At 40.4% G+C, this 26864-nt stretch overlaps 1 protein-coding gene across 1 annotated transcript in view; it reads right to left on the bottom strand.

Annotated features, from left to right (window-relative positions):
• LOC134503351 (protein argonaute-3) overlaps positions 1 to 26864 on the bottom strand; it is a 51527-nt gene that overhangs the window by 16383 nt on the left and 8280 nt on the right. Inside the window, exons 2-9 of the mRNA XM_063312133.1 lie at positions 18772 to 18943; positions 14489 to 14609; positions 11757 to 11965; positions 10264 to 10400; positions 6534 to 6668; positions 2898 to 2985; positions 2601 to 2748; positions 1426 to 1545 (exon numbers count right to left, since the gene is read on the bottom strand). Of these exons, the coding sequence (XP_063168203.1) occupies positions 1426 to 1545; positions 2601 to 2748; positions 2898 to 2985; positions 6534 to 6668; positions 10264 to 10400; positions 11757 to 11965; positions 14489 to 14609; positions 18772 to 18943 (1130 nt within the window). The remainder of the gene's footprint in view (positions 1 to 1425; positions 1546 to 2600; positions 2749 to 2897; positions 2986 to 6533; positions 6669 to 10263; positions 10401 to 11756; positions 11966 to 14488; positions 14610 to 18771; positions 18944 to 26864) is intronic.

Genomic DNA, 26864 nt, shown 5'->3' on the forward strand with positions numbered 1-26864 from the left:
CAACCGGTCCAGAATGCATCAGTGTGGACAGCTGTGGGCATGCCTCAGTACACCCATGTGACACCTCTGCCCCATCAGCTGAACTAGCTATCAATTTGCTTCCAGGTGCAATTCAAGGTGCCAGTTATGACCTATAAAGCCCTACATGGCATATTGGTTGGCTGCTTGAGGGACCTTCTATGTCTCATGGTGTCTACATGGCTGATATGACAGGTTTGGCATGCTTCAGGTCCCTTCAACTAAACAGTGTCATCTTTTCAGATCCAGGGGTCATGCCTTCTCTGTCACAGCTCCTGTCCTCTAGAATGAAGTTCCCTGAGATCTGGGTGGCTCCCACCCTGATAGCGTTCCAGACAGCCTTAAAGACCTGGCTGTTGGACTGACTGGATTAGGGTGGTTTGAGCCCCTTGCAGCTTTTGCTGATAAGTTTTTTGTGTTGTCGTCCAGATTCACCAACTTGTTCTTTATTTTGTTATTATCCTATTCAATGTTGTTGATTTTGTCGTCTTGAATTGTATTGCATTGTATTTGCTTTGCCATATTGCGAGCCACTCAGTGCCATTTTGGAGTTGAGTGGCACCTAAATTGAATCAATTAAATTACATAAATTGGGGTCCTCCAGTTAGATGCTGATAACAGCCTGGGACAAGATCAGGTAGTGGTAGTTCTTAAACAAAGAATTCTCGACAAACAGGATATACCAGTATGTCAATTAGAGTTCAATTGGGGCACAGCAGATTTCACTTTAAACCAGAATTATATCCGGCCCAACTTACAAATAACAAACTTCAGAGGGTCTTTACAATGTGGTTTAATATCTTACCATCAGCAGCATTGGAGGGCAAATCCCTTACACTAAAAGGCTTTGTCCCTGCAAAGATGGAAACACTGAATCACAGGATCATATCCTGCTTACTGCAATTTCTACCAACCCACAATGGGTTACTAACACCTCTTCGTAGCCCATTTCTAGGTTGGACACAAGAATTCTCTGTGCAGCTTCCTCTGGTAGAAGTTATCTCCAGATAACTCTTGCTGCTGCAAAGTTTATATTGTAGCCTGTAGAATTTCCACACAGTTGGCAGCAATGTAGGCTACGCACAACTACAGGACCTTTTATTATGCATGTTATGTTGTAATTTGTACTACATACTGCAGTGTTTCTCAACCATGGCCACTTGAAGATGTGTGGGCTTCAACTTTCAGAATTCCCCAGCCAGCAAGCCAACATTGACTAATTCTTCAGAAAGGGATAACTCTGTAGTAGCTGACTTCAATACTAAGTTCTGCAACAGTAAACTGATATGGTAAAAAAATTGAGGAGATATTTGGGATGTGAGGACACAAACAGGGACAAGCATACTGGATCCTCAATTATCCTTCCAGCTCACTTCAATTACTTTTCTAATTCAAAGGCAAACTAACCAGTCTGCTGATTTCTTCTTGTCTATCTGGTGCAGATCTGGCTGTTGCTTTTATCATTGTTGATGTCTGATTGTCTGTAAGCTTCTTAATACATCGCTGGCCTGCCACGATGTTACAAACCTGTAAAAATATTATGCATTAGGCTTATGGCACTCAGTGAACAAATGATGGAGCTGTGCAATTGTGAGTGGGCAGAAACTTTTTCAAACAAATCCCTGGAAAACCTAGCTCCCCAAGAGAAGAACTACAACGATATAGACATTTTCCCACATAATCTGCATGCCGTTATCAATCGTCCTCAACCACGTACAGCTGCACGTGCCTGAAAGAGAGGGCTACAGCTCAGCAATAGAGCATCTAGTCAAATACGTTTCTTATATACAGTGCAAAACTCCACTTGCTATGACACTGCTGCCTTCCACACGTGGCACTCTGCAGATGTGTGTTTAACTGCCGGAATTTCCCAGGGAGCATGAAGAGCATGGCTGAGAAGTCTAGGAACTGAAGAAGCAGCATGTGCTACAAGGGTCGATAATACTTTTATGAATTGGCTGGATGCTACTGTTTAATTGATTAAATGCCGTCAGGTCAGTGTCAGTCCTTAGCAACCATATAGATTTTCTCCAGGATGATCAATCCCGAACTTGCTCCTTCAGGTCTTCAAGGGGTGAGATGCTGTTATGCAACAAAACCAAAAGCTTCTATATCCAGTGTTTCTCAGCTTAATATTGGAACAATGGAAGCTCTGATCTGGTGATTACAAGCCAGGATTTTCCAATTTAGCATCATCCCACGGGCTGCAACTGCAACTTCCAGAAGGCTACAGCATGCCAAAAGTCACACTACCTTTGTTTTGGCTCAATATTGCCTTAATATGTTCTTTTTATATCAGCTTAGAGTGTCGGAAAAATTAGAAGTTGCTAAGCTAGAAAAATAATTAAAAACATTTTGGGCACAGAGAATACTGACTCCTTAAAAATCTAACCAATATATCAGAATATAAGTTTTTGTGAGCAAAGGTCTTTTTGGACGCATGAAGTGCTATCTTTAGTTCACCGGAAAGCTCACATATACAGAACGTATGTGCTGTTTAAAAAATTAAGTTTATCAAATACACAAACGAAAGGTTCTGGGATCTTCAAAAGTCTGAGAAATTGCTATATTAAATACATTACTTCAAGAGGCAGATAGGTGTGTTTCTGCTCCTGTCCCACTTGTAGACAAGGAAGATGAGGGTATTTCAGCTGTAGATTGTACTTTTCTCTGAAATACTGTGCTACTGTTCTTTCCACAGTCTGACCGTTCTCTAACTGCAATGGAAATCTGGAAAGCAGAATTGAAAGAATAGTTAATTTGCACAAGTCTGTGACAAATCCATCTTCTTTTTCCTCCCATTAAACAAACAAACAAACGCACGCACGAACAATATTGTAGCCAAGTGTGAAAACTGTGTACTTTAACCATGTACTTACGTCTGATGACTGGCAGGTCTCCGTGTAACATTACAGACGCGGTATTTCCGCCTCATTGTTCCACAGTGAGTCACTTCAACCTTCAGACCTGGGTGAAAAACGAGAGAGAGAAAATACCGATGTCAGAGAATGCCTGTACAGACACGAGCTATTTTATAACAGAAGGAGGACAATAGAAGGATTTCTTATTATGGAGCTGCTTTACAAAGCAAGGATCCATTTTCAGTATTCCTTATTACAGATGCAGAAATATGGGTCTGAGAAAGATGAAACCCATCCAATTGGTCTTTGGGCAAATCATGTTAATACTTCAGGAGGGGTTCTTTCTACTTTCTTTTGGGCATATGTACAAAAATTCATCACTTGCATAACATTTGCTACAATTTTTACATATATCTTTGGAAGAAATGAATTAGAATGGTTAGACATTCCTAATATAATCCTACAGACCTGTAGCCCCTAACCCTTCCTACCAAACTTTTGCAGTGATGGCTTAGTTTGCTTTTTTAAAATTTCATTTTGGAACATTTTTTCAGCCCAAGCACTGATGTCACCAAAATGAAATAGAATGTTGGGCTCCTTCCCTTTTCCTCAATTTTATGGGATTGCTAGGTGTCTGCTGTGATGACTGGTGTGTTAATTAGAAGGATTAACACAGCATTTTACTTCTAATATGAGAAATGAAAAATTGTACTGTTATCTGATGGTTTCTGCTAAATTTCAATGGTCCAGTCCTGGAAGGCTCCAGGGTTTACAAAAAAAGGGGGCACAGGTAGCCCATCATCACAAGAAAAAAAGGTGACTTAAATGTATCTTTTCTAAGCATGCCAAATCCAAAAATCAATCTCATGAACATTAATGTGCTAGCTTGAACTTTCCCAAAAACTGGCCCAGCTAAAGGCTCTGATACCTAGGAAACCCCACTGGGCTATGTAAAGTTGATTTTGCTGTCAGCGAAAAGCATTTTCTTCCTCCCACCACAAAAAGCACAGACAGCACCTGAAGGCATTTTCTTCCTGTTGATGCTTCCTTCCTGCTCACCATAGCTGGGGAAATAAAGCTCTAAAACTTAGAAAAATCAAGACAAACACAGGCATCGTGTTATCTCTTTTACGCAAGGAATGCAAATTTTGAGAGAGAACCATTAAGGGGTGGCTTTTTTCCTATTCCAGTACTATCAAAAACCTGCAAAACTGTTTAGTGAAAATACAATTTTTGATTAAAATGTTTGTGAGTGGACACACTGCAGAGAACAATGACTTCCTTCCTTCTCAAAAGTCTATCCATCTCCCGTGTGGAAGGAAGCCATAGCCTAGGAATGCTAAAAGGAAATGAAACAGCAAATGTGCCCCAAAATAAAGAATCCATTATCTGGAAACCTCTTCTCATAGAGCAGAATTGGCCAGACAATATCTGCACAAGCTGAGTGTACACATTGTAAAGACTGCCTATCCAGATCAAAATCAGACTCACACAGATCTTCCATGAAAATCTAATTTAATGATGAATAGTATGCAGGAGAACACCAAAAGCGTGGGCTTTCTCCCAATTAACCTACAAGCAATCCCAAACCCCTCCCCACTGAAGTCACTACAATTCCATTCCCCTGCAGGTGTTCGTAACGGTTGCTGGCCATCTTTGGGTAATGTCCTTGACCAGTCTAGTCAGCCCAAACACACATTCCTTCGCACTCGCATCATGCCGCTCACTGCCTGGTACAAGTGAACAGTAGCAGCCCCCTCCTGGACAACAACACATGTCAACACCAGCATGGCATGGGAACTCGTTGCGATGTTTCAGTAACATTGGAACAGGAACCATGACAACGTATTTTTTAAAAGGCTACACTTTTGCAAGATTTCAAGTGAGAACATACGAAACCTTAGAAGGGGGGAAGATTATCAAAATGTAAGGTTTTCTGGACCTGCAACATTTGGAGTCTTTTACTTCCTTTCTTGTCCCCCTTCACGCCAGATCACACCATGGCAGGCTGTCCTGGAAAAACACTGCTGACGCCTGCCATAAAGGAACCAAAACCACAGCTGCCACTCCAAATGCCACGGCTTAGCACTGATAATTAGAACCGAAATGGAGGCTAATCAGCAAGCCTGCTTTGTCTGAAGCAACGCCAAATACCAAAAGAACGTGTTTCTCTTTACATTCTCTGATAAAAAGGGCAAGCTACTTTGCACTGCTGCTGCTGCTGCTGCTAATTTAAAATATGTATATGCATCCTTTCATTTAAAATATCCGAAGTAGCTTCAGGTATATTCAAAATCTACCCACGCAAGTGGTGTCTTTCTCCCAATTCCAATAACAGCAGTATTGTTATTTATTGGTACCTCTTGCCTTTTCACCAGGAGCTCGAGATGCCTCACCTAATATTCTCTCCTCCAATTTTTTCCACAACTTCCGATAAAGTTGGGTTGGCCTGAGGGGGAATAACTTGGCCAAAGTCATCCACTGTGCTTCCATGGCTGATACTGGACCTGAATCTGGGTCCCAGTTTGTAGTCCAACATCTCAACCATCACACCACCCAAGACAGTATTTGTCATGATCGCCGTTGCGATGTTTGCGACATCGTAACGGCTCGCATGACAAAGCGCGGATGCGTGTCAATGACTGGAGAGGTGTGGGCGATAAACCGGACAAAGAAGGTAATGGGTTTGGGAGATCTATTGAACAACAAGGTCTCATCACCCGGTAATCGACCATTGACACCATTGTCAAAGAAATGATCAGGGCGAGGTTCGGAAGGGCGCGTCCGGGCTTTCGAGGAATATCGAGGTCTAATCGCCCGGTAATGGACCATTACCTCGCAGGAAGATAAACAGGGTGATGGGGCTGGACGACCTCTCACCTATCAAGTCTTGATGGCCTGTCACTCCGTGGAACTCGTGGGGCACACCCAGGGAGTGTGGGGTGGAGCGCTGTTTGGCGAGAGACTATTTAATTCAACTTTTGGCGCGCTTCCCTCACTCTCAGCTTTTTACTGGTGTGCATTCTATTCTAAATAAAAGCCAGAGCTTAAACTTGATTCAGAGTCTGAGCCTTTTATTTGGCCTTAGGCATTCCTTACAGTATTTGATTGCTGACTGAATTAGGTAGCCAATGTGGAAATATCTCAAAGGGTTCCATTTGGACACAACATATCAGTCATTTATAACTTGATGCTATGTCCCACACTGGGCACATTTGACATGTGACTGTTTGGCTGGTATATAGCAAACCTAGTTTCGTCAGGAAGCTGCGCTGTGGCAGTTGACAGAATAGTAAAAGTCAATCAGAGATGATGCAGATGCTACAATGTGGCTAGAAGGCAAGCGATAAAGAAAAGGCACACAACAGCTCTGCCAATGGAGCCTTCTGGCAATGCACACTGAAATCTCTGCCGTCCAGACAGCTGGAAAAATGCTTGCATTGTTCACTGGGAGAGGATACATTTTCAAGAATACAAATCCACTGCCCATCACATAGATACCATGCTAATTAGTCACTATGTGGTACAAAGGATGATGTACCATCACACACTTCTGATGAATGTAGACTTCTGAGATCCAAGCAAGCACCACTTAACTCATTAGGAATAGCACTGTGCGCATCAGTGCTGCATTTTTTTTTATTTTTTACTCACCCTTTATCTCTTTGGTGAATTTTACCCGGTGAGAATCAGTCAGAGGTCGTGGCTGTTCATCAATGTTGTGAATATCAAGAACTTCACACATGAACTGAATTACAGGTTGTGCTTTGTAGAAGGCAGTGGCAGAAACTAGAAAAAAAGTAAAATTTAAGGAAATAAATGTTCTTCAAAACAGTGAAGAGTGAAATAGTTTCTTTCTGAAGTCATACAATCTCTGTCTAAGATGAAGGATCTCATCAACTGAAGGGTCTCTATTTCATCCCAGGTATTCTTTAGAAGAAGTCTGGCAACACCTTTTCTGACTAACGTGTTTTATTAAAAGGCTGAAGCTTTTGTAAGTTGCAGCTTGCGAAAGCTCTTTACCTTTTAATAAAATTTGTTAGAAAACGTGCTATCAGACTCAGACTAACACAGCTCTCCTCCTACAATGCCCCAGTATTCTTTGATTCCCCTCTAATTTATTTTGTTTCAGGGGCTGGTATCAAGACAAGATGCAGTTGAAAACATGACATCAAATACGGCCATCTGTAACACTGGAAATTTTGTATTTGGTTGTGAGAGAATGATTATAACAAGATTCCTATGGCACTTAAACAGTTTCCTTCACTGACATAATCACCAACTAGGAAACTTGTCTTGTATCTACAGTGGCAACCCCACTCTTAAATTATATCATGAATAAATATTTACTTTTCTATTGCTAAGCAGATTCCTCATTCCCTTACCAACTCCAATATTTAAGTGTATACACTGCATTCTTTCCAGCTCCAGTTTTTGGACCAAAGCATTTCAATATATTTGTATTTCAGATTGGCTGGAATAGTTTTATGCTTTTCAATATTCTTCAATTGATTCAAATTTATTTTGTTTTTAAGGTAAAGGTAAAGGTTTCCCTTGACATTAAGTCCAGTCGTGTCCGACTCCAGGGGGCGATACTCATCTCCGTTTCAAAGCCAAAGAGCCGGCATTTGTCCGAAGATACTTCCTCCGTGGTCATGTGGCTGGCATGACTACACGGAACGCCGTTACCTGCCCGCCGAAGCGGTGCCTATTAATCAACTCACATTTGCATGTTTTCGAACTGCTAGGTTGACAGGAGCTGGGACTAGCAACGGGAGCTCACCCCGTCAGGCGGATTTGAACCGCCGACCTTCCGATCAGCAAGCTCAGCAGCTCAGCGGTTTAGCCTGCAGCGCCACCGTGTCCCATTTTGTTTTTACTGGACCTAATATTCACTCTGTGATCTGGAATTCCTTTTTTTAATGAAGCTGAGGTCCAGATATTTCCAAATAAGTAGAATTAATTTAATCTGGAACCGTAGTAAATGATTGTAGTTAATATTGGAAATACAAAATCATACACTCAATTCCCATTTAATCATGGACCAATCTGGCTGATGTTTGCTAGTTGCTATATTTGAGCCTTTCTTCCTTTACAAGAGTGTTATGAAGATTATTTAATGATTTATTTAAATTTATTGGCCACCCTACCCCACCCCAGTGAACTCTGGGTGGCATACAAAACTAAAAAAAAATTAAATCAAGAGGCAGATTAGACTAAAATACTCTAATAAAATCCACAAAACAAAACAGGGGCCATGAAGCAATGACAAACATCAACCCCAGGTCTGGGACCAATACTGGGGAAGGGGGTACCACATACCCTGCCTTGAACTTTTGTGGGAAATGCTAGACATAAAAACAACAAATCAACAAAATGAATACTTCCATAGCAATTTTAAATTTCAAGGTAATATTAAACATTCTCTTTTAGAGAGAGCAAGTTAAACACTGCTTAGCCTTTGTGTTGGTCTGAGAGAACTGGAGAGAAGGAACTACTTTATTATAAAGTAGAATACTGTTTTAAATGATCGAGTCATAGTTTAGGTCTAGCAACTTCTATACTACAGAACCAGAATCACCGGAAGCCAAAAAATCCCAATGCCAGCCTGGTAATGAGGTCTAGAAGCTCCTGTAAGGGATCTTGCCTAGCACTAACATGGACAATGTACAAGCAGGACCCCCAACCTGTCCTTACAAGTCAACTTTACGGAGAGGTATTCACACCCCATCACTCCAGGGCAGGACTCTTGGTCACAGCGAAGTTATATTTCAAGATCATTGCCACTCCCCCTTCCTAGGGACCATAGCTGCTACAGCATCCAAAACTAAGGATGACAAATGTCTGTGAGGCCTACACCCCTGATTTCACCTAACCAGATTTCAGTAATACTTGCCAGATCCAGCCACTCATCACTGCCAAACTGTTGACAAATGTGATTTCACTGCAAGCACACCTGAGGTTTACCAGGAGTAGGAGGTACCCCTAGACCTGTGTTGTCCCCAAGTTCTCAGGTCAATATGGTGGCTAGGAGTGCTTATTTCCATCTCTGAATGACGCACCACCATTCGTCTGTGCGTGTGCTATTTCTTTATGAGGGCTGACCCGGTGTCAGCCTTTTGAGGTAGACTATATCAGGAAACACCACAGGAAATACTAGAACTCTACTGATATAGGCTGTGACTCCTGAAAGACTGACAGAAATTCTCTTTCCCTCCCTCTTATACCAAAGAGAGTTAAGGCAAAGCCATCTTGAGTTTCTTCCTCACCCCCTCCTGCCTTTCCAGACTAAGCTGATATTTTTGTGACCCCTGCTGCATTCCTCTGCACTGGGCTACCATTATTGATGCAACAGCTACTTTCTTGTTAGACTAGTTCAATAAGCTCTGGTTGAAATCATTTGTAAACATCTTGATTCTGGATTGGGCTTTCATGCACACCAGAGCAGCTTCTTTGCAGGAAGCTACTGAAAGTAAGCCGTAGACGCAAACCTCATATAGATGAACTGCCCAGCCCAGTGTCAAGAGCTATCCATTATAGGAGTGGAATACAGCTGGAATGGGGGCCACCTGTTGCCCATGGTACAACACAATTTGTGGGAAACCCAGTGTTAAAAGCTCTACATAGGGATGCTCTTAAAGGAGGTCTGGAAAACGCAGCACATCCAAAACAGCGGCCAGGCTTCTATCAGGGATACTCAGATAGGAGCTTTCAACACCTGTCTCAACTAAGCTGTCTCAGCTCCCAGCTGTTTTCTGAACCAAATTTGAGGAGCATATAAATTGCATTCAATTACATATAAATCTCTATAAAGGCAGCCCTAGGGTTATGACATTCATCCAGCAACCGTTTGAAGTTATGACGGCACTGAACGAGTGGTACTTATAACTGGTCCTCGGAGTTCACGCGAGGTCCTCGCTTAACGACCCACACAGTCCTCGCTTAATGATGGCAATAGGGACTGCTGGAACTGCCATCGCTAAGCGACGCAGTCACATGACATTGTGCTTTACTGCCGCATCACTTAGCGATGGCAATTCCAGTCCCAACTGCCATTGTAACCCTAGGATTACGCTGTATGGTTCAGGTCCTTCCAAATGTTGCTTCCCAGGATCTAAACTCTACAGACAAGGATGTTTTGTATGTGTTGCCCTCTGAAGCCTTTTGGAACCAACAGGGGGTGCCACCAATATTCTGGAATTCTCTCTCCCACCCTGTCCAGTCTTTCTCACATTTCAAGGAAAATCATCAAATTTTTATTCTTTAGCATTCTCTAGTATCTGTGCACCTGCAAACACGCCTGAATGTATTTTCATATCCTTATACAACATCTATCTTTTATACTCCCCCCCCTGCCATTTCTCAATACAGAAGTGGTGATTACCATCAATATTCAGCATCATTTTCCACATTGCCGGCCGAACAGACTGATGGAATCCAAACCATACTTCCCTGCCACCTCCCAGTGGATGATCATAGCCTTCTGGAGCAGAGAAAAAGGAGCGGCCTACAGGTGTATACCTATGTAGAGAACAGGTCAAGTTTATCTAATAGGTCATCATAATCTACATGGATGCCTGTTGGTTCTTAATAATAAATAATAAAACAAAAAATAAAGACAATAAAGCTGTCCTGATTACCAGGAAACACACTGAGACAATGACTTGGTCTCTAATATTTATTAGTAGTACTTAACAAGAATCCTAACAAACTGAGGAAGCGTGGGAAAAACCCAGCCATATAAACCCCAAGGGTTAAGGCGGTCCCGATCTGTGTCTCTTTGAATGGCTGAACAGTTCCTCAGTGCTACGCATGCGTTTGACAGTCTGGGTGGGAGCCCCCTGCTCGCCATCCTTACTCATGACAAAAGCAAAAGTCAACACTTCAAAAACTGCTTAAATTTAAAGGATTTGCTAATTGTTAGGTCTCATTTTGAGTTTTCAAATAGAAAATACACTTTTGGACAAGACCTTCTAACAGAGTGCTCCTCAGCTTGATGCTCTACGGTTGTGCTAGGAATTGTACTGGCTGAAATCTAACACAAAGAGCGTGATTTATTAATCAGGAATGAAAAAATAGCTGGGTTTAGCGCCTTCCATCGGTTGAACGGCTCCACATAAAGGATTTGATCTGAGTTTATCACCTGGGGATATATACCTATTTTTTTTTTCCAAAACTGAGAAAAAGGACACACTGAAAGAAAATAGCTTGCTTGAATTATCTAATGAGTTATGGCAGAAGAAAAAGTCAAAAAGAAGAGTGTTTCACACCTCAGTTCCTTCAGTACCACTCAGTCTGGAGTTTGACTTTTCCTTCAAAATCCACAACCTACAAGGGGCTGCCTCATGGGGGGAGGGTATGTTGAAGTAGGAAAAAGCAGGTTTGTGGAACATTTAACCTTGAAGGCAAAGACATGGATTTTTTTCAAACTTTCAAGGGATTGGTGAACGATACACTGATGCCATTATAAATAGCAGTCTTCTAGAAATGTATCTTCATACAAAATTGCTTTAACACATATTTTGTAATTCCAAGACACAGACCTAATACATAAGACAAGCAACGCAGCTGGCATTTCTCCTGCTTTAAGTGATTTATTGTCTGTCACTTGTCAAATCCACAAGACTCCCATTGCCCTTTATCTTTACTAAATGACATCCTTGCGGAAAACCTTTCCAATTATTCAAGAATCCTCCTGTACATTTCTACAAGAAGTAATCTGCTCAACAAACACAACTGAGAAACCATCAGCAATCTCACTAATGCAAGATGCATGCCCTCATCATCCCTCAAACCCTTGCACAGAAGTCTAAAAGCAAAACTCCTCAAAAAATTAACTTTAGAAATAAATGGCACAGAGCATAGCAGGAAACCTACTTCATGGAGGGTAAATGTCGTAGCACCACATCAACAGCATGAACAGGGTTAGTGCTGATTGGCTTGTCCAATTCCAGAGGCTCAGGTAAGGTTCGTCCTGTCAGAACTTCATGTAAGAGGTGCCAGCTTACCCGGGAAACAAATTTTATTGACACCTTGAAGGGACGATCTTTGCCGCCTTCTCCTGGCAATGTTACATCCAAATCAACCTATTGGGAGAAAAAGCCATAGGAGAGGAAGTAAAAGTGTCAATCTCAGTGCAAAAAGTCAAATGATTTACCGACAGATTTTACTTCCATTTCTTTGCTAATCAGTCTCAATTATGTGATCTAAAGCAGCCTAAATTCCCCAGTTTCTACAGCTATGGCTATTCAGTGAAGAAATTCCAGACAAGTATATTGAAGACAAGGAAACTGCAGCAAGTTAAATTCAAACATGGAAAGGAAATGTTTCCCTTCCAGTACCTTACAGTCATGCAAGACATTACGTGAAATATGCAGTAGCATTTCATATTTGCCAGTGTTTTTAAAGATCAGGAGGGAGATCAAGAGAAGAGCACACAGAAGGACGGTTTATGAGATGGAATAGCAAAGTCCAATCATATTGTTCCTATCTGTTGATTAAAGCAATTAATTTGGAGTTAAAAATGTACATTTGGAAGTTGGGGCTTTAGGTAATGACTCCTCAGTGCTTTTTCTTCATGTCTTCAGTTTTGATTTCTTTGTTCTGGCATTGCCTGTACACTGTTATGGGACCAGCCTGTATTTAGAACCGTTGCAGCATCCTACAGTCACGTTCTCCTGCCCTGTGTGAACTGCCTCTGCTGCAACTAACGCCCCCCCGCCCCCCTCCTCCCCATCTCTGCCCTTTTGGGCACCCTGCACTCCGCTGCCTACCCCTGCCACACAGACACAACCCGCTGCAGCCCTGGGATCCAGGCCCTGGGCAAGGGCACAGCCCCGGGACACATACAGCGAGTGCGGAGCCTTGTCTGCCAAGGGCTGCTCACCGAACCCAGCTAAGGAGGAGGCGGCCAGACAGAGCCAGGCAAGACGGGAGAGGAGGATCCCTGGGTGAAGGTGGCGACTGTGCAGGAGGCTCTATTTAGGGTGGCAGCATAACCGGAGGAAGCTGAGGGACGAGGGCTTCCTGGAGGTGCAGCGGGCACTCTGTCGCTCATGTTGGAAGCGCTCCTGGAGAACCAGCCATGCCCTTCCTCCCGCAGAAGTGGCTCCAGTGCCCGCAGGGCCCCCCATATCCAAGCACTCCAGGAGTGCTTCCCGTTCCGCTGCAACCTTCTCCAGGGGAGCTGCTGTGGCATCTAATGCCTCACCCAGCAACAGAGCGTGCCAGTCTCACCTTCCTGTCCCACTGTGCTCTCCACGGCCTGCAGGCCATCACTCCTCATGCCAGTGGCAGAAGATGGGGCTCCTCCACCCGCACCACCACCCAGCCTCCACCCCGGCTGGGCCTGGCGAGCTCCCTCGGCAGAAGAGGGAGCTCGCCAGGCTCCCTCACCACCACCCTGCCACACACATCCTGAGGGCGCAGCCTCGCCCAGCGCCTGGATCCGTGGCCAGCAATGGGAGGAGAAAGAAGACTGTGAAGGTCAGTGGGTGGTGGTGGTGGGGAGAGGTGAGACAGGCAGTGCAATGAAGGGCAGCCAAAAGGGCAGAGATGGGGGAGAGTTGAAGCAAAAGCAGTTCGTTCAGGGCAGGAGAAGCACAAGGTCATCGTCTCATGACTGTGCGGTCCTCACCTAACCACCACAACTGGGACTGCTGGAACTGCCATTGCTAAGTGGCGCTGTCACATGACATTTTGCTTAACAACTGCTTCGCTTAGCGATGGAGGTTCCGGTCCCAATTAAGGTCATTAAGCAAGGACTACCTGTATATGTTTATACCTATATGCCAGTATCCACACTGAAATTAAGAATTATATCCCCTGGCAAACCCATCTCTTGCAAAAATATGTGTATAGTCCCCACTTCGTATGTTAGAAAGTACACCTTTGCCAGCAGGTGACTGACTGCTCCATGACACCTATCCAAATTCTACGTACTAAAATTTAACTCGGTTGATACTCCTGCCTCTGGAATATCATTCCTCAAGAGGTCTGGGTGATCCATCCTTGTGCTCTAGAAAGGTACTGGAAACCTGGCTTTTGGAACAAGCCACGGGCCAAAGTGTTTTGTGATCCCGTCGAGGGATGACTGATGAGGGATAGCTGAAATTGCTTTTTATCTGCTTCCCCACCTTGTCTGCCATATGCCTAATAGATGATGATGATGATGATGATCCTCTTAGCTGCATTTGTTCAGTGATCCCATGATATTTGCTTCTCCCTTACTCTCAAATCCTTCTGCTGTCTCTTTCAGAATCCAGACAAAGACTGCTAATTCCTAGCAAAGGCCTATCTTTTTTGGGGAGGGAGGCTGATACTCCTTTGTAAAATGTTCTGAACATCTACTTTTTATCTTTTAAAATGAATTCGTAAAACTCTATAAATAGTTCTGTTGCCCTGAATGTTTTATTGTCCCTTACCCTGGATGTTTCATACTTTTGCTGTACACTAATGTCGGTCAATTTGTTGAAATTGGTGGCATGTAAGTTAAATACATAAATAAAATCCCCATGCATAGTAACTGAAATATACAACAAGCAATTATGAAGTAATTTCTTGTAGCTTTAGATCTGTTACAAATTAAGGAAACCATGTAACTATCTTACCCCAGTTGTTGCTACAGGGAGTGGATTGGCTGTATAAAGGCTTCTTTTACCATCATAGACTGGTCTTCGGTCACCAAATATTGTCACTTTAAAATGCTGCACCATTGAATCTACTACCTCCCTAGGGAAAAGAAAGAGGGGGGGAAGGCATATTTGCATTTAAATAGCATGGCATTCAGAGGGAAAAAATAAAAGAAACTTGTTACATTAAGTGTAATTTATTAAACACAGTTAAGCTGTACTATATCATTAATAATAAAAAAAGTCTGAACACCACACAAGGGAGATTGAAGAAGGTACAGCTATATTCTCAACACCTTTATGCAGCTTTTCTATTTGAAAAGACAAAATAATAAATGAATATTTTAAAATTGTGTCTGTTTAAACAATACACAAACCATACCATGCCCCTGTATTTTCTAATTTCTCTGAATTCCCTTATGCAAAGCTTTCTGGTTATTTATATAAGCTTGTATTTCTTATTACAGTAACTTCATCTGACTGGCTTCTTCTAAAGCACATTTTTTTTTGTATTTCTTTGGTGTGGGTAGATTAGAAACTATCTTTACCCTGATGCAATCATGTATTCCTTCCCTACCACATTAAAAATGCTGTTTTATGCTTTAAATTCCCAGTATAGCTTTCAGATGAGAGATTGAATTTTTTTTAAAAATGTATTCATTTACTAAAATCTTCACTGTCAAAAGGAAAGGCCATTTTAATGCTCTCAATTTTACTGACTAGTGTATTTAACACACAAGAACAAAACAGTTTGATCCCACCTCAATCTACTTTTGATTTGTCTGTACTGGTACTCCATGTCATGAACAGACATTCTAAGAGAAGCAGGGGACCTGTTCATCTTCTCAGAAGCTTTGATATCAACCACTGCATTTTAGGATTAGATGATATGGCTGAATCAGTTTTACTCATGTTTGGGTATTATCTACCTCAAGATGATTCTAGGAGACTCCTGTCCTGCCACATCCAAGTTTGCTTATGGATCATATTCTATTTTGTCTTCTGAGGTTTAACAGCTACTATAAAAGAGCAGCAGCCTCCCTTGCCACCCTTGAAAGGCAGTCATGAACATCACCTCATGTCAGCTCTGAATTTGTAATTCTCTTCACACAACGATGGCATAAAAACCCATTTATCAACTTTTTAAAATGTATAGCCAACATGTCGTCATTTTCTTTAGAAAAGTGACTTGTTTATGAAATTTGGAAAGCAAATGGTTCTTTTAAAAAAACAGACCTGCAATTGACAGTTGAAGCAAACCAGAAGTTAACAAAGATGTTAATACAAGCAAAACACTTTATAAAATGGATGCTGTTTAGCTGGACCATAGCACTGTGGACCATTGGTTGCTTCTGAAGAGCCTTTGAAAAACAAGAGTCTTTGAATGTACTATAATTTTGAAGTTAACGAAGTATGTGTAAAAAGGCACTTCATGCTACCATCACTTCAGCAACAGAAAGTTAGATCTAAAACCTTTACGCTAGAGAGAGTTAAGTTAGGTTGGCTCCCATACTTTTGTACATCCTGCTTTTTCCACTCAAGCCTGCAGCTTCATCAAGGTTCTCTAGAGATGCCACTCCTTGAATGTTTTCAGTTAGGTGATGCAAAGTAGTTTCTCAGGAGTTCAGAGAATTATAGAGATGGAAAATATCCCTGAGTCCACTCTAGCTCACAGCAAGAATTCAAATTAAAGCACCCCTAACAGAAAGCTATCCAGAAGGAGTTCACCAACAATCTTGGTCATTGGTTCCACTGCTGAAGAACTCTGACTGTGATAACTATTTCCCTGACACACAACTAGATTGTCTTGTGATGGATTCACATGACTTTTGTACTGCACTGTTTTTCAAGATCACTGGAGATGAAATGCTTTGTGAACCTCTCTAGGTTCCAAGGTATTGAGAGCAGACACACTGGTCTACAGCTTTTGAAAGGGAAATATTCTAAGTCATTCTTGAACAGCAAACAGACTTTTGTGTTTAATATTATTCACCTTGAAACCTCAAGGTATGGTAAAAAAATAAAATATTAATCTGTTGTATAACCACAAGAACTGTGGTAGGGGAAAAATGGAGGGAGAACTTGAATAGAAAGTGGAATATAAATCTAACAATATAAAATAAATTATATTTTATAGCTACATAGAATTTTGTTGGTCATATAACCTTAATGTTGCAAGGAGTCCTTTTTAAAAAAGAATTATGATTTTAAAATATGTTATAATAAAAACTATATCTACACTTTTCATTTATAATTAAAATCATATTCTTAAAAAAAATTACATAGCAATGCCATTCTTTAAAATTAACAGACCTCAATGGACTACAATCACAGGATCTAAACCCAATTCTATCAATTTGTCTTTGACACACCAAATTCACAGAAGTGTCAAAAGACATACTTTCAATATTTCCTAAAGACCACTGTTTAAAAAGCATGGACTAATATTATGGCAATAATAAAGGAAACATTATGGAAAATCTAGCTGTGGACACCCACTGCATGGCACATAAACATCAGCTGATGAAACTCCTCAGCAAGAATGAAATCAGTCAGGTACAAGAACATGATTTCACATCATATGGGTGTTGCAGAACCAAAAAGAGTTTGAATTGAAGGCATCTTCCTTTTAATTTACACAAGGTTACTTTATTTGGGTAATGGACAAATTACATGATCCCTCAATAAGAGGAACAACATAAAGCTCTGGCATTAAAACTGTCCTATTCAGAGGACTTCAGGATTCTAGTTTCTTGAAGTCAAACTAGAGTTAAGTTTAATTACCTGTTTCCAACCATTTAGGGGTCGAGAGACAGAATTCTTACCTATGGGTTCAAAAATGTTGATACATGAAAAAAATTACCCATGTCTATAGTTTCCAGTTAGTTCTAACAATGCCTTTAATAAAATATAAAACTGGGGTTGCTTATGGGACACTGTGCACAGTTTTGTTTACACCTTAAAAATGAAACTGTAAGTTTGGAAAAAATGCAGAAAAGAACAAAAAAAATTGTTCCAACAAAAGGGTTGGAACAATTCCTATGTTTTGGAGTTCTTTGGTATAGAAAAAAGGCAAGTTAGAATGATGTATATAACATCATGGATGGTATGGTGAAAGTGAATAGAAAGCACTTCTTGTATAAAACTAGAATGATAAGTCCTACAATGAGGCGGAGTGGCAGCTGACTGAAGACAGAGGGACTTTTTTTTTCTTACCGTATATTGCTGAACACTGAAATTTGCTATTACAGGACTCAGCAACAGCCACCAAGTTGGACAGTTATAAAAGGAGATTAACGACTTCGTTGGACACAAAGCAGTTCATGGCCTTTAGCCAATATGATTGCTATATAGCAGTGTTTCTCAACCTCGGCAACTTTAAGATGTGTGGATGTCAACTCTCAGACTTCCCCAACCAGCATGGAGAACCAGTCCACACATCATAAAGTTGCCACGGTTGAGAAACACCACTATATAGTATTGCTAGAAACAGTGCCAATTTGCCTCTCGAGGCCAGTTGCCGGAGAAGAAGGGCTTGAGGTTACTATTCTGCTTATGTCCTGGCCTGGGCTTCTCAGAAGCATCTTCTTGACCAATGTGGAAACAGAATACCAGTTTAGATACACCCTGGGCCTGATCCAGCAGGCTCTTAGTCTACTCAAATCTAATCTGCATACTGAGCCATGACACTCAAAAATTGACTATCCCATCAAGAAATATGAATCACCCAGTAAAGCAAACAGGTTTAAAAAAACCCACGTTGCTCTAATAGCACTACCATGAAGACATGGCCTTTCTTAGAAGCCCACAGTATAATTTCAGCTTAGGAAAAGAGAGCTATCTAGAGACGCTAAACCAGATTCATGATTAATGTTAACTTTCAAAAGTTGTGTTTAATTTCAGTTGAATCCCACTTGCTCCCATGTTACTTAAAATGCTAATGAATCTTAAAACAAAGATGCTACTCACTTCTATGATGTTCTACCTGCTATGTCAATGTTAAAGACATATGCTGTTTTTACAAATGAATTTTAATTCCTTTCTGGTATGTGGGTGTCCATGTAAAACAATGTATGTTCAGCCTACAAATTCCTCAATCCAGAGTAAAATATGCTCTCAGCATCAGCTGTTCTTTAAAAAGTCAAGAAAACTATTTCTTCCTCCAACAAGAGCATCTGATCAGCACTAGCTACTGAAAGCATCTCACTTCATCAGCTAGTCAGCGTTAGTAAGCCAAAATAATGTTACCCATTGCAACTTACCTGTTCACTCTCCTAGGACACTTATCTGGCTTAATATCCACCTCATAGAGGTAGACGTCAATCTTTGGGATTTCAACTTGGAAGCAGTTGGCCAGCAATTTAATAGGTTTTCCCATGGTGCCATAGCCAGGTCGTCGGGGCACCATGAGTAGGGGCTGGGCCCCAACGGTTCCTGCCGAATAAAATAAGGTATAACTTAAGAGTTGGAAGATGAACCTGCTTTAGTGATATTGATGCAATTGCTAGAAGAAACGTTCAGAATTATCCCCTCCCCTATTGAATTATTTTCTATCTACAACAGGTGGCTGACCTACCTAACCTTGGCTGATTCCCCAAAAGCTAAGCAGTTAGAACTGGTTAATAGTGAATGGGAGATCACCAGAAAATTCCAAGGCTATAAACTAAACTGGAAAGTTTAAAAGAAAACCCCACCATCCTGAAACAAGGCAATAGCAAGTCATCTTTTATATTGTAGACAAGAAAGCATTAATCGAACTGGACTCAAGGGAATTTTACCTTCTTTTATATTACTGTGTTTTTTCTCTCTAACACTAATTAGGCATATCGTGGACTAATTCTGCCCTAAAGTAATTTCATTGCTTATATTTTTTTAGTCCAGCTATTTCCATGCATTTTCAAAAGTAATATGTCCTTATAGCTAATATGAATGTTGAATTTTATAATCTAACCCTTCATTATTTGTATAGTCCTTCTCTCCCAATTCATCAGAACTCTGGGCAATCCATTATCTCAAGTTCAGGAAGTCACAGCTTTCCCCTTATTGGTCTCTACGTTTCCCCCAAATCTATCTCCATATCTTAGATCTGAAGTTCAGAATTTCAAATGCTAATTTCAGATGTCTTTGATTCAGTCATGTCAGCTATGTTGTGTCTTCCTGAGAACAGATATCTGCTGTTGTTTAATTCTACTGAAATTATAAATAAAACAACAGAAATATATGTACACTGCTGCATAAAAGAGGGCAGGCTCAGTTCTCAAGCTAGTAAGAACGATCAGTTGCTTCAAAAGGATACACCGCCTTCTTCAATAGAATAGGAACATTAATTAGTCTCCCTTCCCTTCTTTTTTGACCATGATCTAATTCACATGGTTTTCCAAAGTAGTTAACCATGAAAATGTTTAGACTCAATTATCACTCCCTCTGAATTAATCTGATTCATATTTGTTTTGTCAGCATAATTAATTCATGATAAGCACAACTGCAAAAGCGCTACCCATCTGCAAAAAAAATTAAGAAAGTAATAGTCCAATCAGAGGTGAATAGGTATGAGGAGAAACTTCATTACTTGCTGTGGTCAATTTCAATTGGAGAAAGCGAATTACATCATACAAAAACTCTGTCACTATCCGCAGTCAACACTCTCAGTCTTCTGTGTTTGCGTCCAGCGCTGCAGCTGTGCTTCCTGTAAAGATCACTTGTACAGGATAGGTACTGACATTTTCATGCCACTATTTGTGTCAGCCATTAATGAAAAATAAATAAATTAATATTGAACATTACTCTGGAGTTCTTGGAATGATTCATAAGACAAATGTCATCATTATTTGTAGACGCGACACAATCAACCACAACCACCACTTTCGTACGCCTACACTTGAGAGAACTTGCACATATCCCCACTTACTAATTTCAGCTGTTAAAATCACTGATACATGGCAAAAAGCAATAATGAAAATTCATTCTAAAGGGTGTTTTGTCCACGGTTTCAAAGGCTACATTACAATGCTTTGAACGTCACAGAGCTTTCAGAAAATTCTAACACAAGACGTAACATAAAACCAGCATCGTGTCATATGAGAAAATGCTTCTGCAATGTGAGCACTTGGGGTAACCATTCTACAGAGATTTATTTATGTAGTAATTTAAACTACCAAGACTTTAAATAGTTCTAACTGGGGAAAAAAATCAAGTCAGACAAACATTATCTTTGCTAGTCTATGACTTGCATTTTGTTGTTGTTTATTCATTCAGTCACTTCCAACTCTTCGTGACTTCATGGACCAGCCCACACCAGAGCTTCCTGTCGGTCGTCGACACCCCCAGCTCCCCCAGGGACGAGTCCGTCCCCTCTAGAATGTCATCCGTCCATCTTGCCCTTGGTCGGCCCCTCTTCCTTTTGCCCTTCACCCTCCCTAGCATCAGCATCTTCTCCAGGGTGTCCTGTCTTCTCATGATGTGGCCAGAGTATTTCAGTTTTGCCTTTAATATCATTCCCTCAAGTGAGCAGTCTGGCTTGATTTCCTGGAGGATGGACTGGTTTGATCTTCTGGCAGTCCAAGGCACTCTCAGAATTTTCCTCCAACACCACAGTTCCAAAGCATCGATCTTCCTTCTCTCAGCCTTCCTTATGGTCCAGCTCTCGCAGCCATATGTTACTATGGGGAACACCATTGCTTTAACTATGCGGACCTTTGTTGTCAGTGTGAGGTCTCTGCTCTTAACTATTTTATTGAGATTTGTCATTGCTCTTCTCCCAAGGATTAAGCATCTTCTGATTTCCTGACTGCAGTCAGCATCTGCAGTAATCTTTGCACCTAGAAATACAAAGTCTTTCACTGCTTCTACGTTTTCTCCCTCTATTTGCCAGTTATCAGTCAAGCTGGTTGCCATAATCTTGGTTTTCTTGAGGTTTAGCTGCAAGCCAGCTTTTGCACTTTCTTCTTTCACCTTCATCATAAGGCTCCTCAGTTCCTCTTCACTTTCTGCCATCAAAGTGGTAGCATCTGCATATCTGAGATTGTTAATTTTTTTTGTTTAATGTTATTGTTAATAATGTTAATGTCTTGACTTGCATTTACAAACATTAAAAAAAGAAAGTGGTTGCAAGGAGTCTAAATATTTCACTGCATCTGCTTCTCCCTGAAAGAATGAGATCCCTTTGGAGGGCTTCCAGGGGAAGATGGTGGACTGAAGACAGCTCTGTGGACATGTGGATCTGACCTTTCCAGCATTTTCCAAGGGAGCCAAAGCAGATCAGCCCCTATGATCCTCTCTGGATCAGAGAGAGAGACACAAGATCGCCCAAATGGTTTCTCCTTAAGGTTGCTCCTCTTCCTCACGAAGAGACCACAAGACAGCGATCTCGGGTGGGAGGGGGGGGTAAGTGGGAGGGGGGGAATTCACCAGATTTGCTCCAGCTGCAAATGGAGCTCTTCAAAGGAGACTTCACTTGCTAACTATCCTTGGAAATTGCCTATTAACTGTTTCAAAGAAGTGAGACACTTGCAGAGTGACAAGGCTGGAAATACTGGGCGAGCGCTTTCAGTCCTCAATATAAGAAAATGAAGATCTGTTTTTATAATCTTTAAGAACTTAAAATAAATAGCAAAAAGACAGACAAGGTTTTGGCTACATAAAACTTTGAGGGCTCAGAAAATGTTGGAGTTTGGGACTTCGAATATTAAGACTCTGAAATTTAAAAAAAATAAATAAATGTATGTCTGCGGGAAAGAAAAGCTGGTTTTGAGATTGCAGTTATAAGACAAGCAACTTATAACAGCATTTAGAGACATCTTGGAAGAACGGTGTACAGACCTGCGTCATGAATTTGATTCTATCATGTCAGCTATGTTTTGTCTTCTTGAGAACAGTTTGTTCCCAGAGATGTCACAGAACGAGATACGCAGCAACATTTACTCGATAAAAATATGAACGAGACTCTGAATAAGAATCCGTCACCAGATAAAGAGAGAAAACTGGATGAGGTTTTAAAAATCAAGAAGGAAATAAAAATGATAGTCCCAAAGAACTACTGGAATAATGTCTTTTGTTGCATTTACAAAAGAGACTGTTTTGCAATGCTAAAGAAATTTGTAACAAGGATCAACAATGGATTACAGAGAAAGACTGTCCTGTAGAGAAGAAAAAAGGACTAGAAAGTTGGTTTATTTGACCAGGGATAAAATGGGATATGTTGTTATTCTGGGTGGTTCTTTCTGGATTTATTGATATTTCAATTAGAAAAATGTGGTGTTCTGGATTTGCTTACATTTCATATGATGTAAAAGTTCTTTCTCCTATAGTTATTTTATGTAATCCTAATTTTATAGTACCTAAATTGGCTTTGCATTTAATTGTTTCTCTTTATTCAAAGTAAGGAAGTTTGGAGAATTTTTTCTTTAAAGGATAAATTATTTATCTTTGTTATGTTAAATGTTAGTCTTTTGTTTATATTAGGATGCTGGGATTACTTTACATTCATGAAATGTGGATGTGCTTATAGTTTAGAGCGGAGGTATGGAATGTATAGTTGAATACGATAAGTTGTTATTTGGAATGTTGTGTATTGGAGCTTGTCTTTTGTAAAGGAGAAATGGTCTCTGTCAGGCTAAACCTGGGGTTTTTTATTTTGTTCATATTAGGATATTGGGACCATTTTATGCCTTTTAAATGGGATTTTGTCATAGTTAAGAGTTGAGGTGTTGAGTTTTATATATGATAATTAATGTTAAAATCTTAGAGCTTTGTTTGGATCTTTTGCTGGTAACTGGATTGAAGAAGATGTTACTTATTTCACTTGCCTACTGTTAGGAAATGGCTTACAGAATGAAGAGTTTTGTATCTGTTAACTAAGAGGAGGAGAAGAGATCAGGGAATTGTTTATATTTGCCATTATGAGGTGGGAAGTCACCTTCTTAGTGGGGAGGGGGGTTCTTTTCTGCACTTTTCTTTTCTTGCATTTTTTCTCTTTTTTTTCCTTCTAGTTTCTACTCTCTTTTATTGTTTTATTCAAAACGTTGCATAAAATTCTTTAAAAGGAAAAAAGAAAGAACGAGATCCCTTTGGAGGGAGCTCTTCTATAAATCATGCCAACTCCCTAGTGGAAAAACAGATTCTGTTCCACATTCACTATTTAACCAACTGCAATACCTGAGACAACAGGATTGTTTTTTTAAAAAAGCGATTGCTCACGAAAAAAGTTCAACAAACGAAGCATGTAAAGGCATGGGAAGCAATTCCATTAGCTATTATTACAAGAAAATATACAACCATTGGGGCTGTACATTTTCAAAGAGCTGTGTGCTCTTTGAAATGATTTGGGGAAAGTGCTTCGGAACCCTCACAAGCACAGCATTTTCCTGCTGCTAATTAAAACAGCCAGAGTTTTTTTTTTTAGACTTCTATTTGAACCTGAGAAACATGCAGCTGCTTTAATTAGTATCAGGGAGATATTACATTCAAGATGATCCTTTCAAATCATTTTGAAGAGTGCAAAGCTCTAACAATTAAAGAGAACATTCATCCTAAACATAATTTGTTCCATTTTTAGCAATCCAGAATTGAAGTATAAGAATAAAAGGACAAAATGCATAAAAATCTCACAAGGCAGAAATGAATGTTCAAGATGCAAAACAATTCCTTGGTATGGTGACTACGTATGCTTCTCCTGCGAAAGTAAATTACTGTACAATACAGAGCATATTTGGGAAAGGGGTTGGTTAGGGTGAGTACAGCCTTCTTCTACAGAAACCATTAAAGAGATCTAGAATTACTTGATTAAACATAGCACTTTAAGCAGGGGTCCTGGTTTGTCTTTCCAAAACCATCTAGGAATACTAAAACAGGATCAACGCTGGTTAACCACCCCAGGCTAGTTTAATAGCAACAAGCCAGAAACCATTGGGACGGCACTTTGGTTGGGTTCACACAACACAATTAACTTTCTCACTGAATTAACCTATTTGCTGAATTAGCATTACCCACAGAACCATACACTGATGAGACTGGGGTCAACATGCTAAGCCAAGAAAAACAAAACACCTTTAAAATTAATGAAGTTTAATATATTGTGTGAATGCAGCCACTATGTTCTTAACTTATTTGGCTAAGCGTGCCAGCATGCAAGTCATTTGGCTAACCGTGCTCTCTACAAAAGCAAACACTGTGTGGAAAAAAGACCAACCAATCAAAAAAGCTAGGTTATGACATCTTTGTTTTTGTCGGCTTGTACCATTATAAGACAGTTCATAAGCCACTGTAACTGCACAACTTTATTCACCTAACCCTTGTGATTTTTTTTTAAATCAAGCTAACAAGCAACACTTAGTTCCACTCCCGTCTCCAACATGCAGCTTGGTTTATTTGCCCGAGCCCTTTCATCTACTACACCATTCCTTTATTTTAGATATGCTAAACGTAATGCTCCTTGATCACTACTGCTTTCTATTCCTATTATTATCCTAAATAATATGAGCTGATCCATATGTAGGTGAGGGTGCTGAATTCTAATGTGTAGGTAATACTTTACAGCCTAACCTTGCTTCAGCCGTGGTCAAGCTGTAAAATGATAGTTGACGAAGGATACAACCAATATACCCAAGACTTAATAGAAATATAGAAGGAAGATCTCATCCAATTTTTTCCACCTGCATAAACTATGCGACCCTTGGATAACATTTGCAATAACATTATCTCATCTTGGAAGAAAAGCTGGATATAAAGGTATAGTAACAAGAATTACTCAGCTCGTTAAACAAGCAGAAACAAGATCACAAAAGGCCAAATGACTCACAAGTCAAATCTATATGAGTGACACATTTTGGGGGAAAACCAATGCCCAATAGGGAATTTACTGCGTTGTCTTACTGCTCATACCATCATGTGCAGCATTACATTTACTGAGGGGAAAATAAAATAAGTATTATTACAACCTACAATTTAACATTTCAACAATCAACCTACACAATCAACTTGTATTGACTACACACAAACACACACACAGACCTGCTTGTCTCAGAAGAAGGCTAACTAGAGGACCAAGAGACAACACAATCAATCCGCAGTCTAGATTTGCATGCTGTATTAAATCATTGTTTAATTATGGTTTATTGAATAAACCACAGTGGATCAGGTTCAAACAGACTAAGCCGTGACTTCCAGTGGAGGCATGGCAAGATAAACACATCTCTGTGGAGAGCAGAGATGATGACAACAGCAAAGACCAAAGAACCAGTGGGTAGACCAGTTCTTCAGAACCTCTCCAGATAAGGAGAAGATGGTAGATCACCCACATGACCTCTGGATGGCTGCTCCTCGTGAGGAGACTGCAGGATAGCAATCCTCAGCAGGTCTGAGTGCCAGGAGACAAAGGGATTAATCATCAAGCTCACAACAGTGGCCAACACCTTTTAAAGGACATTAGGTTCACTAACCTTGCTTCTAATCACTTTTGGAAATTGCTTATTTTTTTATTTTTTTTATATCCCACCTTTATTATTTTTATAAATAACTCAAGGCAGTGAACATACCTAATGCTCCTTCCTCCTCCTATTTCCCCCACAACAAAAACCCCATGAGGTGGGTTGGGCTGAGAGAGAGAGAGACTGGTCCAAGGGCACCCGGCCGGCTTTCATGCCTAAGGCGGGACTAGAACTCTCGGACTCCTGGTTTCTAGCCCGTTGGCCTTAACCACTAGACTAAACTGGCTCCACAAATAAATAAATAAATAAATTTAAATATCTTAAGGCTATTACAGGTCTTCCTAATGACAAGTCTGAAAAGTCATCTGATGAGTGTATCTTTATTCCTGAACAAAAGAAAAAATAACTATAAATTTAAGAACCTGAAATAAATGGCAAAAAGCTAAACAAGATCTTGAACTAAAAAAGTTATGAATGAATTAAGGGTCCACACAAATTTGGAATATTGAATTATAGTAAAAGTTTCATATAAGATTTTGGAATTAACTATATGAAATAAACAGCTTTTCTTGAGAACCAGAATTATTTTGACTACCACAAGCTATAACAGAGATAAGAGACCTTATGGTTTAAATTGGACACTAGAGGGGACTAAAGTCCAGGCAAAAAAGAAAAAAAAAAACGGCTTGCCTTTAGGATTGCGTTTTACAAAATGGCACAAAATACTGTAACATTTGAAATATTAAAGGAGATCTTTGAAGAATGGGACCAAAAATTAGCAGCCACAATTATCAACAATATCAGTAATGATGTCTGCTTCTATGGATGTTGTTGTTGTTGTTAGTTGCCGAGTAGTTTACGACCCATGGCGACCCCATGTATAACAGAACAAAATGCTGTTCAGTCTTGCGCCACATGCCTGGCTGTTCCAA

This window comes from Candoia aspera, chromosome 10 (assembly GCF_035149785.1).
Source record: "Candoia aspera isolate rCanAsp1 chromosome 10, rCanAsp1.hap2, whole genome shotgun sequence".
Classification (NCBI taxonomy): Eukaryota; Metazoa; Chordata; class Lepidosauria; order Squamata; family Boidae; genus Candoia; species Candoia aspera.